Genomic DNA, 16721 nt, shown 5'->3' with positions numbered 1-16721 from the left:
TGAGTTTGCTGTTCGACAATACAAAATGCTGTTTTTTGTTCAAATCAACATCAGGGACTAACAAATGTTTATATAAAAAAAGAATCTCCAAAGCGTATACTAACCCGTGGCCCGATGAATAGAATAGCTCATTAATAAGCATTAACAAGATGTTATTATTTCCATTTTATAGAAAGCTAGAGCTTTTTAAATCTTTCATTAAAGCTAGAGAAAAAATTGATGCTAGCTGCTCACTATGTCAAGGGAAATAATCTCTTATTTATAGTAATAAAAGCAAGAAAATAATTTTTGTTAGCAAGCAAATAACGATTTAGGTTCGATACTTTTTTTTTTTCAGAAAAGTATAGAGGAATTATGCTTCAATTTACCTAAAATTATGAGTGAATTCTTATAGATATGCAAAAATATATAATGTAATATAGTGTGTTCAGTGTACAAAAGAATCAAGTCCATTTTTTTAAATTTTTATTTTATTTGATTTTTTATTTATTTATTTATTTATTTATTTTTGGACATATTTTGTGTTTAAGATCTCCATGTGAAGCTCCTTTCAAAAATTAAAAGATTCATGTATAGATATTGTAAATAAGTCATAACGCTGATGATGGACGTTTCCATGTACTTAAACGTCCCGTACAAACTTTTTTCTTATTCTCACAACGTTGGTAATGTGACTTGATTCCCTTTTGCTCTGAACACTCCATCTGTTCTTTGAAAGTTCATTTCTTTGATTTTCACCAGGACTTCTTTTTTAAATATTTTGTTGGTAGCAACGAAAAACACATATAGAGTTTTTTCAAATCTTCGCCATGGGAAATAGAGTACCAAAACACTAGCGAGAAAAATTGTATGGGAAGAAGAATATACTTGTAATTTCTAGTTGGTTGTATCATTATACAGTACTATTTTAATAACCACATCCTTTTCTAAATAGAATAGTACACATCTTCCATGAGATTTTAGGAGTTTTTGATTATTATTATTATTATTATTAAGTAATATGAACTCGAATGTGTATCAGGTCATTGGTTGATTAATTTTATTAATTTAATTGCAGAGTTACTATGCATGCCGTCGACCAGGTGGAAAACGATCCAGCACAGATACCGATGCATCCGGCATTAGCATATCTCCAAGACCAAGCTTCCAGCATGACTCTCCTCAACATTCAAGCAAAGCGGGTGTGGTTGTCACTTCATCGCGCCAGTCACAAAGAAGGTACTAAATTTCTTAAATTACATGCGCTTAATTTATAAGTATTCTAAATACTTTATATACTATAGTATCGATCTAACTTGAATTCAAGCTTAAGATAGTCCGATCACTAAATTTTAAAATATTGTTTGCCTGTCTCAATTTAATTACTTTTACCCGACCCAATAACCAAAGTCGAAAATCAAATAATTTGCAGAAAATATGTATTTTATGTAGTGCAATATAGCCGAGATACATATTTATAAAAATAAAGATTTTCCTTACAGGAAATGATGATGGAAGAAAATATAATTGATTTTTCCCCTTCAATTTCAGCTAGTACCCTCACCTGTTCTAAACTATAGTTACTTTGTTATGCCTCTCCTTTGTCTTTGTTGATTGATTTGTTTCTTTATTCCACCTAATTGAATCTAAATTTCTATTTTATCCTAATCTTTCAAAGATAAAACACATAGCAAGCGAAATATTAAGAAAAATGATTGAATGGTGCTTGTTTTAGATTACACTTTCAGAGTTCTCTTCTTTGCATGTAAACTTCAAATTTACGGAGAATTATAACATATTGCTTCCCGAAAGCCTAGTTAGAATTAAAAATTATAATTTTAACAGTAGAATATTCGTGGGAAGATAGAAATTGTTACAAACGCACTATACCGGTAAATCTCCCTACTTTCTGAACGTCAAAGTAGTAGTATCTTATGAACTTACATACGGTGAATATTTTCTGCATTTTAATTTCCTCTTCTTTTTTCTACTATGACACTGTGATATTGACCTAAGATGATTTCTGTGTGTTTATTTATGACTATTTCTACCTCCCTCTTAATTTCTGTACCTTATTTTAATACTCCTTCTAACTTGGTCTTTCTGACAAAGCGATCTCTAACCGATGAAAATTTGAAGATTTGACAGTTACATAGAAAAATAAGATTTGTGAAATGGTAAGCCTTTTTTTTTTTTTTTTTTTTTTATCCATGTCATAATTCAGTGATATTCCCTTCCATCACCATTACGAAATAAGCCAACTATGTATACTCGAATATAAGGGTTTGACCCATCTATGGGAGTAAAGAGACATTAAATCATCCATTTTGACAGTTTCATGTATTAATAAACAGTATTAATAATGACTTTTTAACAGCATTAAGAATAAACAGTTTCATGTATTAATAATGACTTTTTCTGTAGATTAAAATTGTTTATACATCACTAAGTGAATCTAAGAACTATAGGATACATCATGCTTTCGATACTGGTCTTTCTAAATAAGGTAAATTAGCTTCTCATTTCCTACATATAGAAACATTCTGAGTTGTCAGAGCTCTGTTTTAATATCATCAATTAGTATATGAACTAAGTTTCTTTGAAAAATATTGGAAATAGTTTTATTATATTTAAATATAAATAGTAGAATACAAGCAGGTAATTCGGAACTTTATTGAATTTATTTTCAAATCGATCCGTACAAAACGTTTCCGGAAGAGTCTAGTTTAAGCCAGAGATCATAATAGGATGAAATAAAAATGCAAAAACAATATATTTATTATATCTCATCTTTATTTCATCTTCTAATACAATTAGTCAAATTAATGGGAATTAATTTGATTTAATATTTAAAATAAACATGTGGTACCAACAAAGAGAAAAAATAACTAAAGTTTTAAATCTTAACTCTAATGATTATTGACAATCATTGTTAATATGATATGTTAACCTATACTTCAACAATCGTTTTATTAAATTTACCACCAGAATCACTGAGAGAAAATAGACCCAGTGCATACACTTTAAAATTAATATTAAACAATGTTATTTATTTATAATAGTTCGCTATTTCTATTTTAATTAACTTAATTTAAAAAATTATATTAGTATTGTTGCTCAAATGTGCAACAATCAATGAACACCTTTCAGTTTTTTTTCAGGTTCTTCTAATTATATTACGTGTGTAGTTTCCTTTAATGTAAAGTAATATGTAATGTAAATAGATAGAGATAGAGGTAATTTGCTAGAGATAAATTAATTTGTTTCTATTAAATATAATATTTTAATAAGAAAAATTTTAATTTTAAAGAAAGTATTTCAACTAAAGAAATATAAAAAAAAAGAAAACTTAAAACCAATAATCTAAATATAATTAAGCCATCTGTAAACTTCTTTTTAACTAATATGAATTTCTTACATTCGGAGTTTACTTGAGTGGTGAAAAAATATCCTGACCGTTCTGTTGAATTTGTTCAGGTGGCAACTTGCATATTATCAATAATAATTATTGTTTCCCTTAAAAGATTACACTAAAATAATTAATGATACTAAATACAAATGCAGCAGTCAGAGCAAGGCCTAATTTTCTAAACGTTCAATGTTCTCACGGTCTTTATGAACATATCTATGCCAGTGATGTGCCACAGATTATAGCTTTAAAATCAGGCATAGAAATATGTATGTGATTTAAGAATATTTTGTACTTATAATGCAGTTTGACGTCGGATTAAGTATTTAATTAAATAGTATGATAACACAATTTTTAAAGTAACTAAATTATTATTTTACCCACTGGACCACCAGATATATAAACAAACTCAATTGATTAAATACTAATGATGAGTAGAAATAAGTATATATTTTTTATTTACTTTAGCGCTGAAAATAATTATCAATGTTACAGTGGAGTCACTTAGCGTCAAAAATTTGCTCGATTGTTATAGACTATATTAAAGCATCATAGTTCGTACAGTGTATCTACACTACTAGTATGTCGGTTTGGTGGTAATGTGTCCGACTTGTCCGTCCGCCATCTTGAAGTACGATGCCAGCACTATTTGTCAAAGTTCATCTTGCTGAGTCAGCAAATGTTTTTGGCACCCATGGTCTCTGGACCGGGGTCAATGACCTCGGGGTACATAGGACCACATTCTCTAAATTTTGGTTGGCGTATCCCCCCCCCCCCCAAGTTTGGTATTGTACATAGTATCACTCCCTTAAGTTTGATAATTACAAAGTTCAAAAATTTGGTATGATAGTATAGGACTGTACATCTATATGTGCATCTGTAAGTTCACTTGGTCCATCTCCTGTACTTTCGTTCGTAAAAAAGTACCAAAAATTCAAGTGTGGGAAGTTTTTGCTTTAATTTGTTCTATTTGATGAGGCTTTATTACATTATATGGCTATAGCTTTGTCGTAGCTACGTGCATAACGAGAAGCCCGAATTCAATTCCCGGCTGTTCGGATCCCACGTTAAGTTGTAGATTCACATCTCATATAGGCTCACTAATGAAAAGGATGCTAAATTAAACTAAAATAAAAAAAGAAAATGTGACTATGTGGCTGAGTAGAGAGGTCCACTCTCTGTCATGGTCATTGATACTTCCTTCTGAAAATTTAGGAGGACCGTGTTGACCCACCTCTTAAATTCGGGAATTACCAAAACAACAAAATTCGATAAATGCACTCTAAGACTCGACTATCTAAATCTGTAAATTAAAATCATCCTGCTTATCCCCTTCTAGAGATAAAAAAAATTACAAAATAATGAAATTGTCATGTGCTCATCATATGGTCAGTTATTGATTTATTTTCTTTAATGGACTTTTATTATGTTATATGGTTATATGGATAAGTAAATTATCTATTGTATTAATGTGTATAGTTATTGCAAAATGAAATATAGTTATTGATTAATAAAAACAAATGAATGTAGTAAATATTAACAATAATATACACCCACTGCGAGAAACAATACCTGAAGTAATGTCCTGCTCAAGTTGATAACAATGAGCATTAAAACTCTCACTTTGCACATAAATAAACCTACTGACACAGTGAAAACAACCTATTTGTGCATCAGTATTGGCAACCAGATTAAACAGAATTATCCTAGTAATTGAAGATAAAAAGTATCAGGTAAATGTAATTTCTTTTGTAAAATTCTTGTATAAAACTGGTTATATAACTTATTATTATTATTATTATTATTATTATTATTATTATTATTATTATTATTATTATTATTATTATTATTATTATTATTATTATTATATTCTACACAATGGCAACACTAACAGAATAGACTTAAATGATTTAAGACAATCCCAGAGATCAATCGCTTCATATCTAACTATGTCATTTTCAGGGTAAATTTATGGCGAATACCGTGCTACTGTTAAATGTCGAATATATTACAAATAAAATGTCTCTCTCTCTCCCATTTTTCATCCGCTTTTCAAGATTTATATACACCAAATTAAAAGTTTTGAAATATAATTTAAAACGTTACTGAAGTGAAATTGCCATAAAAATTTGTATGGTTTTTTTTTGTCCTAAAATCAAAACTTAAAAAAAAAGACCATTAGTGGCCCATCTGACTATTTCCAAATAATCAATAGTTATTTATTTTCATTTCAAAAAATAAATGATTTATACCGATGTATTAATTCTTGTAAAAAACAGGGTTGAATGAAGTGATTAAAAAATCCAATATTGCGTTGTATTTCAAGAGGGTCAAATTGGGCACACCCTGACCAGAACAACATTCAAGTAGTGTAAGTTCACTGTATGAAGTTTAATGCTTTAATCACTTTGTGACAATCAAGTCAATAATAGATATCATAATAGTAGTACAGTCGACAGTAATAGTCGACACTTAAATCTTATTATTATTATTATTATTATTTGTCAAGCTTTCTGTTGTTTGTATTCTCAGTGTAATGTATGTAATGTTATTTTAAGTGTGTAATATAAGATTAAATATACATACAATTTGGATCAAGTAGTCTTGTATTTAATGTTCTATGTTTCAGTAGTATAAGCTTTAGAAGACTTACAATAAATCTAAATGATGCCAAAAAATGTAACGATATCAGAGTAGAGGAAACGGAACCATCTAAGAAAACCTAATATTGTATACGTTTATTCCATTCTAGGATCTATTTACTTACTTTTGAGTATTAAGACTCACGATTCTGCACTTAAAGCTAAGAAAGGTGATAAGAAGTGAATAATAATAATAGGATGAATAACAAAAAACGTTCGTAAACTCATGCTCTTATCAGCGCGAAAGATACCATTTTTCTAAGATGCTCAATCGAAAGACAGAATTCTATAGAGGCAAGAAAATTAACGGGAAATAAAACATTACATTTGATGCGAAATACAAAAATCGTCTGACAGACACATTTTTTGACCGCCTAAATGATATGACCAACATTGAAGTGCCAATGTATTAACCCCATAAAAAGAACTTTGAGAACTGCTTCTACTCTCATCGTCGGTCGCTCCAAATGAAAATCGATTAATTCGTCCATTACGTAAGAATGAAGACACCTAAGTTAAATTTTGATTGATATAAAATAGACAAGAACTGGGATTATATAAGCAATGTTTCATTCAGAAATTTAAATTTCATCAAATTTGAACTTGCTTATAATTTACAACATGCATAAACTCAGGGGGGTAATAATGGATCAATTGGTCTTGATGTTAACAATGTATTCGTAGATGAATGTTAATGGCAATGGGAGAATTACAATATAAAAAGAAACGATTTGTACAGTCTTTTGTTGATGTATAATTTTGAAACTGTTTCTTACGTGCGTTGTTTAATTAAACTTGGCAGTTATTTTGATCTATATTGTTTACTTGTGTATTTTTGTGTGTTTTTGTTTTAAAGTTATCTTTTAAACTAGTGTTTTGAAGAAGAGTTTTGAAGGATATTTTGAATAAAATGTTCGCAGTCTTCTTTGGATAATTCTGGGTTAACAATATTTCAAGATGAGCCTGGGTTATACTAGTGAGGTTGAGTTTGTTTATTTCCTTATAGAAGGTTGTCTTGGCAATTGCGGCACTCATAGGACTATAAAATAGTATCATCTATATGAATAGTATTCTGTAAAGTGATAACTTGACAATTAACAGTATACAAGATTTATTTATTTAGATTTTTGTTATATATTTATTACTGCACATGCAAGTAGCAGGATTGTTAGGTGGGCAATATATCCTGACTTGGGTTTTATTTTAATAGTTATGGACATAAATAAGTAATTTTACTGAATTAATCGATTTTCATACCCGGAACGACCGAGTATGAGACCAGAAACAGTGCTTGAAATTATTTCGCTGAACAAACACATTAACACTGTACGGCTAGTCATATCCTTTAATTATACATATATATGGCAGTTTATAAATTATTGTTTACATTGATTGCAATATGTGATGTTCATGTTTAAGTGAAGAGCATCTCTTTCCACTTGTAAGTGCACATCATTGGTCTAACGTAATGCGTACCAGTATATTTAATAAAAATAAAGCCATTTAGAATTGTAGCATAACTACAGTATGTTTTTCCTAAACTAAACTAAACTAAATAAATAAATAACAGAAAATAAACATTTCGATTCCATTTATTGGAATTCATAATTATTGTTTTCTCTTCTATTATATCTTACGCTCGCGATATTGAATATTGACTTATTTCATAGATATAGATATCGGAATTATTATGATATTAAAATGATTTGACATTCTACATAATCTCTTCATTAATAATTAAAAAAAACTTTAATTAATTGAAGTTTATATTATATTGAATATATAATATTGAAGTTTATAGTTCCCAACTTTTAAATGAGTTTTAATTGCAATCCACCTTTAAAAACTTAGATAGCAGAACCTCTAGGCTTAAAAAACGATTTTGATAAGTTCATTGAGCTGAGCCAATGGAAGATGAAATAATAACTTTTATGCACGTTACAAAATGAAAGAAAGGAAAAAGAAGGATTTTCGTCACCGCGATAACATAATAAATCAAGAGCACAGTTGTCAGAAAACTTATTCTATACTTTTCTCACTAATAACTTTGGAACGAATGGACCATTATTTATTTATTGATTCATTTAAAGTTCCACATATAATTGCAAAGTCGTTTTAACATCAGATAAATTTGCAATGAGCCATGAAATAAAGTTATGAAAGTCGCCCAAAGACTGTATTTAAATATATTGTATCAGAATTTGCTTGGTGGAATTTAGAAGAAGCTTGGAAAACCTTCATAAGAATTGTCTGCATTGAATTTCGAACCTAACGCTTCTCGATTGTAAAGAGAGAATGCTGAATATTCATCTGTATTGCTCGATTGAATACAGCTTTTAATAACAGAAAAGTTCATTTTCTTTACACCAAAGGAATCTAAACTTAAATTCCATCCATTCGTATCAAAGTTATTGAAAACTATAATTTGTATATGCACTTTGATCAGTGACTTAATGTCTATAGTGTATTAAAGCTAAAATTATATTGCGTCATATGAAAAATACGATCTCTAGAAGTATCAGTCATTGTTGAAACACTTCACATAATGTTGTGTACTGAAAAGAATAATGACTTTTAAATTGGAAATAAAACATACTCAATTTTCCTTAATATAGCATCGGCCATGATCTACTCTGGTGAGTAAAGATGAATTGATAATAACACTACCAGTTCTAGTGCTTCTATATTCCCATAGCGATAACAAATACTAGGCTTCAATGCTTCTTACATAGAATCCCCCACCCCTTCATGTTGCATTTTGAGTACGTACACTTGATTACTTCATTGCGCTTTTACAAAAAAGTTATGCACTTTCTCTTTTAGTTTCATTCTGCCTGCAAAATAGAATAGACATTTTTATATTTTTATTTCAAAATTAACCATTATTGTTTCACTAATACTTATATAGTGGCTTTGTTTTACATATTGACTGGTGAAGAAAACATGAGAAATTTATATATCTTTTGAGATAACTTAATTTTGAAGTTACTGAAAACGTCTTTACTTGCTTTGTAATAATTTAAAGGAATGCTTAAGTACAACTCAAATTAACCTATTCATTATTTTTTTTCTAAATATAAATTTCTATCTAAATTTCTTACTTTAAAAACTCTCTTACTTGCAGCAAATATAAGTAATGTGTGTTTTCACCATGTATAATACGTATATTAAGACAAATTAAAGAATCATTAACATATATATATTCTTGACTTACGTATGTCAACTTTTACTTTTCGCAGAAATATCGTTATATGTTAATACACTTATTTTTCATCAGTCCTCGTGTTATTTTCTTTATACCGAAGTTTTTTTTTTACTTTTCCTGGAGGTCAACTTAATCAAAATAAATATTATAAATGATTTAAGTCAAGCATCAAGAAGACTGCTGTAAGGAAAATGCATCATCATATTAAAAATCTTGGTTTCTTTCTGCATCACGAAGAATTATTTTAAAAATCTCTGATTTTTTTAATACAAAATTCCTGTATGTATACAGTATTCCAGTAACCATATAATATACCACTATCTAGTGGAGATGGAAATGGAAACGATAATCAAGAAAAAAATATTAATTGCATCTTTATTATTCGTCATGTAAGACCTAAAGAATGATAATTTTAATTATTAATCTATGAACTTCTGTTTTAGTACTTATATATTGGGTTTATGTGATTGAAATATTCAGTTTTACGTCTGGTGGGAAACCACTGTCTGTATCTACCTTTGAACCGTTATGTCTTTATCCGTCGAGGCAAAATCATCACTGCACATATTTGAATGTCAATACAGTCGAATAGGGATGTCAAATACATTTTTATCTATCTAACTACCTGATGTGCCAAACAGGAGGCATTTTACAAGTTGTAGGACGCGATTACCCTTGACCTCCTCCTCAATAAGTGCCCTTATCTTGCAAATGCAAATGTTTTGAGCTCACCACTATGTTGGGCACCGAAGAAATGCCTCTGATAACAAAAGTGAAGCTTCTATCTAAAACCTTGCTTACTTCAAACTTTTAACAAAATCTGTTCAATTTTGAATTTTTAACGCTCATAATTTGAATACGCTTGCGATCGAGGATTTTTCTGGGTGCGTAATTGTTTCATATGTAAAAAGGAGTCGAAGAGCATAGTATCGATATGAAGTCAGAGTGACACTCCGCGATCTTCCCTAGTAAGATGTTTCAATTTTACAACGGTATCTATCTGAATTGGGTTTTGCGTAAGTTGATTACAGGAATATCACCAAAATATTTCTTGGAACAAAGAAAAAAAGAAAAAGAGATCTTGGAATCTCAGTATCGAACAAATGTTTCCCATTCCTTTTCCACAACTTTTGTTGCTTTTGCGCCGAGAGAATCTGTGTGGACGAAAAATAGAAGCAATGTTATCCTTGGATTTTCAGAGCAATCTTTGAACATTGGAATTCCATGTTATTTGTTTGTGTTGTGAATGAATTTAGTATGTGTAAACTCGCTTCAAATCTTTCCCATAATCACGCAGGCAAGATGGAAATTTCTTTCTCCGTCGGAACAGTGAATATTTTTATCAAATTCAAACACAATTGTAATATTGTAATGTCAACAGAAGTACTTTGTATTTGGTGTTACCACTGACAAACAAATAATAACTATTACAAGAGAGAAGAAGAAAGGGAGAGAATTCATTTCTGAAATTATTGATAAGCTTAGTCAATTTTACTTTAAATGCTTACTCGCAGAAATAGTCGATTAACACGTTGAACGTTCTTTAATTATTAGAGAAACAAAGATTCGAAACAAACAAAAAGCCAAAAGGACAAATATGCATATGTCTTCATTATGAGAAGAAAAATGTAAAAATTCTTTAAAATCAGTGACAAAAGTTGAGATTCGTTTATAAAAACGTGCATCATGAGAACGCACCATCACAGTTTTCAATCTTTTGCTATTTGTGAAAGTCGAATAAAGATACGGTTTGCGAACCAACAAAAGTAAGAACTAAATAAAACTTCTTTTCGGTGTTCCGTTATTCGCTCTAAAAGTAGTGCAGAATAAATTACTTGTAGAAAATGTAAATCAGATGATCAATTTGCCCGAGAAATGGCTTTTAACACAGTATAGAGCTTGAATGAAATATTGATGTATGAGGTAAAGAAAATCGATGAACCGTTTTCGAGAAAATGACAATCTTATATTTTCATCCATCGGTAAACTACCTTTATTTTTTAGTAATTCTCCTGAAGAGTCTTATAAGAACTTTTTACAATTTGATGCAGATACTTTAAGGCGCTTTAGACGAGTGTACATACGTCGGGATGAACAGATACTCAAAAATCATTTTTCCAGCATGTGGGGTACTATGAAAAGTGTAAATCCATTGAAAATTCGAGTTCGATTTTTTTCTTTCTTTCTTCACAATCAGCATACTTTGTTCTCATATTGTCGCTCGAAAGTAAAAATGATAAGATAAATGCAGGTTTTATTGCGTAGTTAATTCCAACGATAAAATGATGAGCCAAAACTTGAGGGCGAAATGTCGGATCTAGGTCGGGCAGAGCATAATGATTATTTGGAGACAATATTCCATTAATGCACCAGTTGATGTGGAACAGAGACGGCAACAGAGCTAACTTCAAAGCATAGAAGGAAATTGATAAGGCCCTTTACAAACAGAAATAGCAATTCAAGAAGTGAAAACCGGAGCACTTTCCACATCCACTGGTACATTAATGGAATCTAGCCTCAAAGTAATCACTATATTCTTTTACCCAACATTTAGACTTCGAGTTATGTCTGTTTTTGTACCTTTTTGACCAATTTTCTGCGGGCTATGATTATGAAATGACACATTATTGTGCCCTATGTTCGAGGTTCCAGTTCCATGTACATTTACGACCATGATCTATTGACTTTTAAAAATCGTTTACATAGTCTAAATTATTGTGATGTAGATATGTCCCTGCTTTATTGTCTTGATTGGTTTGTTTTTTTGGAGTTTGGTATCTCTTTCTGCATCGAGGCTATAAGAGACGTGGACCTACAGTTGAATACGAACAACAGTAATGCATTCAAATTTCAAGGTTTTCTCACCGAGAATCAAACTCGACACCCGTGCACCACAGGCACGCGAACTACCCACTAGATCAGTGGGGAGAGGTATTGTGTTGACATGTTGTTACTTACCTATGTGTATCCACGAAATAGAAAATTTACCGGATTCAGTCCATCATTTTTGTTGAATGGACCCAAAATAAAATTATTTTTCAATACTTAAACAATATTATTTGAGTAATAACATTGATAAAAAATTGAAGTATGCTAGGTAAACTTAAAGAAAGTAGTATCTATCAACCTTGAAGTTCAAATTGCAATTTCTAGGGGGGAATTGTATAGTTTGTATCAAGGTAAACGTCTCATATAAACTTAGTGCTGCGAGGAAAGGCCAACTCCAACCATAATTTGGTACCGAACTCTTGATTCTGCTCTCCAAAATATAATTTCTTACCGCTGACTAAGTGTGGTTTCGAAGAATTGGATGGAACTTACAAATAGTAAACCTGTGGCTATCAATAATTATCAAGCTAGAGATATTATTAAGTTGAAAACTTACGTTCTCTATCTGAGCTTTTGCTTTTGAATATACAATATACAACACGAAATTGCATGAAACAAATAGTTCTAAATACCTGCTTTTACTTGCTATGTTCTTCCACTTGTGGGTTTTTCAGAAACGAAGGGAACAAGTAAGGCGAGGGTGATATCTCAAGGCATTCTACCACACCCACTGGAAAAGGACTTGAAAAAATTTGTCATCTGCTAGCAGGATACATGTTCGCGAAGACCAAATTCAAGCAACAAACTTTCGTTCAATCACCTCTCCGCTTTGTAATATATAGTCCATTACAATATTACCAAAAAGGTTAATTATATTTGATCTATCATTAAGTGTAGAATCAAAACCTTCATTCAGTTTCTATTGCTTTTCCGTATTCGTACGGAAAATTTTAAGTTGTTGAATACCATAATGCTTAGTTTCTATGAAGCAAAATTTACATCTTATCTTATGGGAATCGAAAAACCAATTATAGAAGATATAAGATCCCCTTAATACGAACATAATAATAACTTTGGACTATTTGGCATATATATTTTATTGTAAGGCCTGGGTTCTACAGGCTTAAAGATATTTAGATCAAATTTACTTTTTACTAAATCAGATTTACATCTTTATAGTTCTATTTGATTTTGCTTAACATCATGAAGAGTTAATAACTTTTCAAATATTATATAAATGATATGGCATTATACTAATGAAGAGATGCAATAATTAGGAAAAATTTCTTCACTTTTTCCACATTACAATGCAGTAATTATTTACATTTCCTGTTACTTAAATTTTATTTTTTCATTTTATAGAATCTTATATTACTATCTTAATTTACAAGGATTATATACAATTAAGTTCTGTTATTGCAAATTAATAAGTAATAATATATATATAATACATATAAGAATAATATATGTATTAATATATTAATAATGTATATATAAGACAGTTCTGTCGCTTTTCGTGGAAGTCTGTGTTCAATTGGCCCTCACACCGTGAGTTGAATGTCAGTGGAGATAAAACGAAGGTCAGTTGTAAGTGTGGGTATATCCAACATACTAACTGGTTGTGGGAGCTCAGTTACACCGTGAACTTGCGTAAGGACAGAGTGAACATGGGACCTCCACAGAGTCTCATAAGGGCGTGTATGCTGTACGAGTTCAAACCGGGGTCAAACGGTACTGCAGCGGGGTGGAAGATATGCCAGGCCTTTGGTAAGAGTGTCGTGACTACAAAGACAGTTCAGCGGTGGTTTAACAAGTTTAAGAACGGTGACGAAACACTCGAAGACACACCACGTGCCGGAAGACCAACACATGTACAAAATGAAGATCTTCAGGCAGCAATCGAGGCGAATAGTGGCCAGACATGTGAGAAACTGGCACTAAAATTCAGTGTGAGTAAAGAAACCATTCGGCAGCACTTCCATCCACTTGGTTCTCATCTTTCAGTTTCACGCCCCACGGTTATGCCGGTTAGGCTAAAGGAGACGGTGATGACGAGGAATGAATTAAATGATGGAATAAAGAAAGTGGGAGGAAACGGGAGAACCCCGAAAAACCCACGAGCACGGTGTTTGTTCACCACAAAATCCACACGATGCGAGCTGAGATCGAACCAGGGACCCCAAGCACCGGAGGTGAACGCTCTGCCACTGGGCCACCGCGCCCCCTTTCATCCACTTGGGAAGCACTACAAGTTGGGTCAATGAGTCCCATATGATTTGACTCCTGGCTAGAAGACAACGTGACCAGACACATGTATTTCTTTGCTGTCTCGTCTGAAGAGAAAGCTATTTCTGGACAGGGTGTTGACATGAGAAGTGGATCCTCTACGAAACTCCAAGGTGCCATCATCATTGGTTATCATCCCATGAACAGGTTCCAAAACAGCTGAAACCAGCACTGCACCAGAAGAAGGTCCTTCTGTGTGTTTGATGAACTGCTCGGAGTATCGTGCATTGGCAACTGATATCAACTGATCAGAGCATCAATACAACTGTGTACTATCAGCAGTTGAGCAGTGTTAAAGAAAAATTTAAAACTCTGGAGCCAGCACTCCTGAATCACAAAGGGGTCCCCCTCTTACAGAACAACGCTAAGCTTCACGTGGTTAAGATGACTCGGGACACCATTCTGCGCCTTGAATGGGAAACACTATTGCATCCACCATATTCCCCGGACGTTGCACCGTCCAACTACAACCTGTTCCATTCCTTGGATAATCCCCTTGGAGGACGCCAGTTCAAATCCCTAGTGGAGGTGCAAAATGCACTTGATATCTTCTTCGCTTTAGAGCCCACCAAGTTCTACCGCGATGGAACCCATGGCCTTCCAGAACGTTGGAAGAAGATCGTCGATGGTGATGGGGACTATTTTTGATCTTCCAGATCGTCTTAGGTGACATATCGATGTTCGAAGTTGGTAGGTGAAAAAGCGACAGAACTTTCTTGTTACCTTTATATTAATAATAATAATTTGATATGAACGTTTTTCGCTAGTACGGACAAAACAAATAAGTTTACGTTCAATGTTCATGAATAGTAGATCTGACTTTATAACATTGATATCTTTAAGTATTTTAACATAAAATGTTTCTGTTAATTTTGTATTGCTTTTTATTGTGTTCAAATTTTGTTACAAGATTAAAAGATTTTGTTTTGAAAGGATATCCTTAAATATGAGGCTTTGTCGTAATATTCTTTCAAAGTGCCCGTTTTAGAACAATTTTACTGAATTTGCCAATTAATATAGCTATATATGATACAGAACTGAAATCTTCTATCCTTTCGTGACATGAAAATTCACAATTAAAGGAAAGGAATTATGATGAATCTCTTCTGATAACCCCAAACTACACAAAGAATTCTTTAACCTTTATTCAATTTCGATGTCGAAAATTAATTGAGATAAGCACTCATCTTGCATCCTGAAAGAATGTTTCTTCGGTTAGTAGTTATTTTAATTATACATATGTAATATATAACTTCCATTACCAATACGATATATACATATAAAGTACAGTTCATTTCTTCCGCATCTATCTATTTAGAATATATACAGTATGGCGCTAAATTCGTTGTACAAAAGCAGAGGAGTGATTCCTGAGAGTAAAACAAACAAAAAAGTTCCAATAAACATAGGGCGAAAACCCCATCGTTTATGTGTTATAGGCTGCCGAAAACATGGGAAAATGAATTCTAAAAGCCCATAGCTCCAAAACTATAGGACCTACGGGTCGGGTCAGGACTTCACTTAGGAACTAGTATGTGCTCTATCCAAAAATACATTTTTTAGAATCCTAAGGTACTCACGCAACAATTTTTATGAGGGTAGTTGCAGAGTACTTTATATCATATGTCCGTAGTCAAACTCCCTCTTTAAAATAGTTGTGGAAACACCTCAGGATTCTGAAACACACATTTTTGGATAGGGTACGTATTAGTTCCTAAGTGAAGTCTTGACCCGACTACAGTAGGTCCCATAGTTTTGGAGTTATGAACCTTTAAAATTAATTTTTTCATGTTTTCGGCAGCCTATAACACGTAAACGATGGGGTTTTTAGCCCTAGGTTTATTGGAACTTTTTTGTTTGTTTTACTTCCAGGAATCACTCCTGTGCTTTTGTACAACGAATTTAGCGCCATACTATATATATATATATATATATATATACACAATAATCAGATACTATTTCCGTATGAAAGGAAATATAATTAATAGAAATTCTTGTGCAGGATTCCAAATATATTATAATCGATGTAACTGACTTCTTGGCAGATTCTACTTCAATAATAAGCCATTTTATTAATTAAATTGATGAGAAACAAGCTCACAATTGAAAAGTAGAAGTCATACCAACGCCAAGTAGTGTATAATTTAAGGCTTGCGTTCTACAGGCTTAAAAAAAAAAAAAAAGATTAAATTTAGTTTCTACTAATCACCAACTTGGCACGCCTTTCAGATTCACATCTTTATAGTTCTGTTTGATTTTGCTTAACATTGTGAAGAGTTAATTACTTGTCTTAACTTAATATGATACTTAATAAAAGTATTATACTGTACGTTAGTTTATGCCTGTTAGTCCATAGATATAAAAAATAAAT

The 16721-nt window shown here is 31.8% G+C and overlaps 1 protein-coding gene across 1 annotated transcript in view; it reads left to right on the top strand.

Moving 5' to 3' along the window:
* Positions 1-16721, top strand: part of LOC145666671 (ras-specific guanine nucleotide-releasing factor 1-like) — a 997934-nt gene that overhangs the window by 919885 nt on the left and 61328 nt on the right. Inside the window, exon 20 of the mRNA XM_081734144.1 lies at positions 1058-1218. Within this exon, the coding sequence (XP_081590270.1) occupies positions 1058-1218 (161 nt within the window). The remainder of the gene's footprint in view (positions 1-1057; positions 1219-16721) is intronic.

This window comes from Thermobia domestica, chromosome 12 (genome assembly GCF_964235325.1).
Source record: "Thermobia domestica chromosome 12, izTheDome1.hap1.1, whole genome shotgun sequence".
Taxonomy (NCBI): domain Eukaryota; kingdom Metazoa; phylum Arthropoda; class Insecta; order Zygentoma; family Lepismatidae; genus Thermobia; species Thermobia domestica.
The sequence above is the reverse complement of the archived record's forward strand: the minus strand, read 5'-3'. Positions and strand labels throughout refer to the sequence as shown.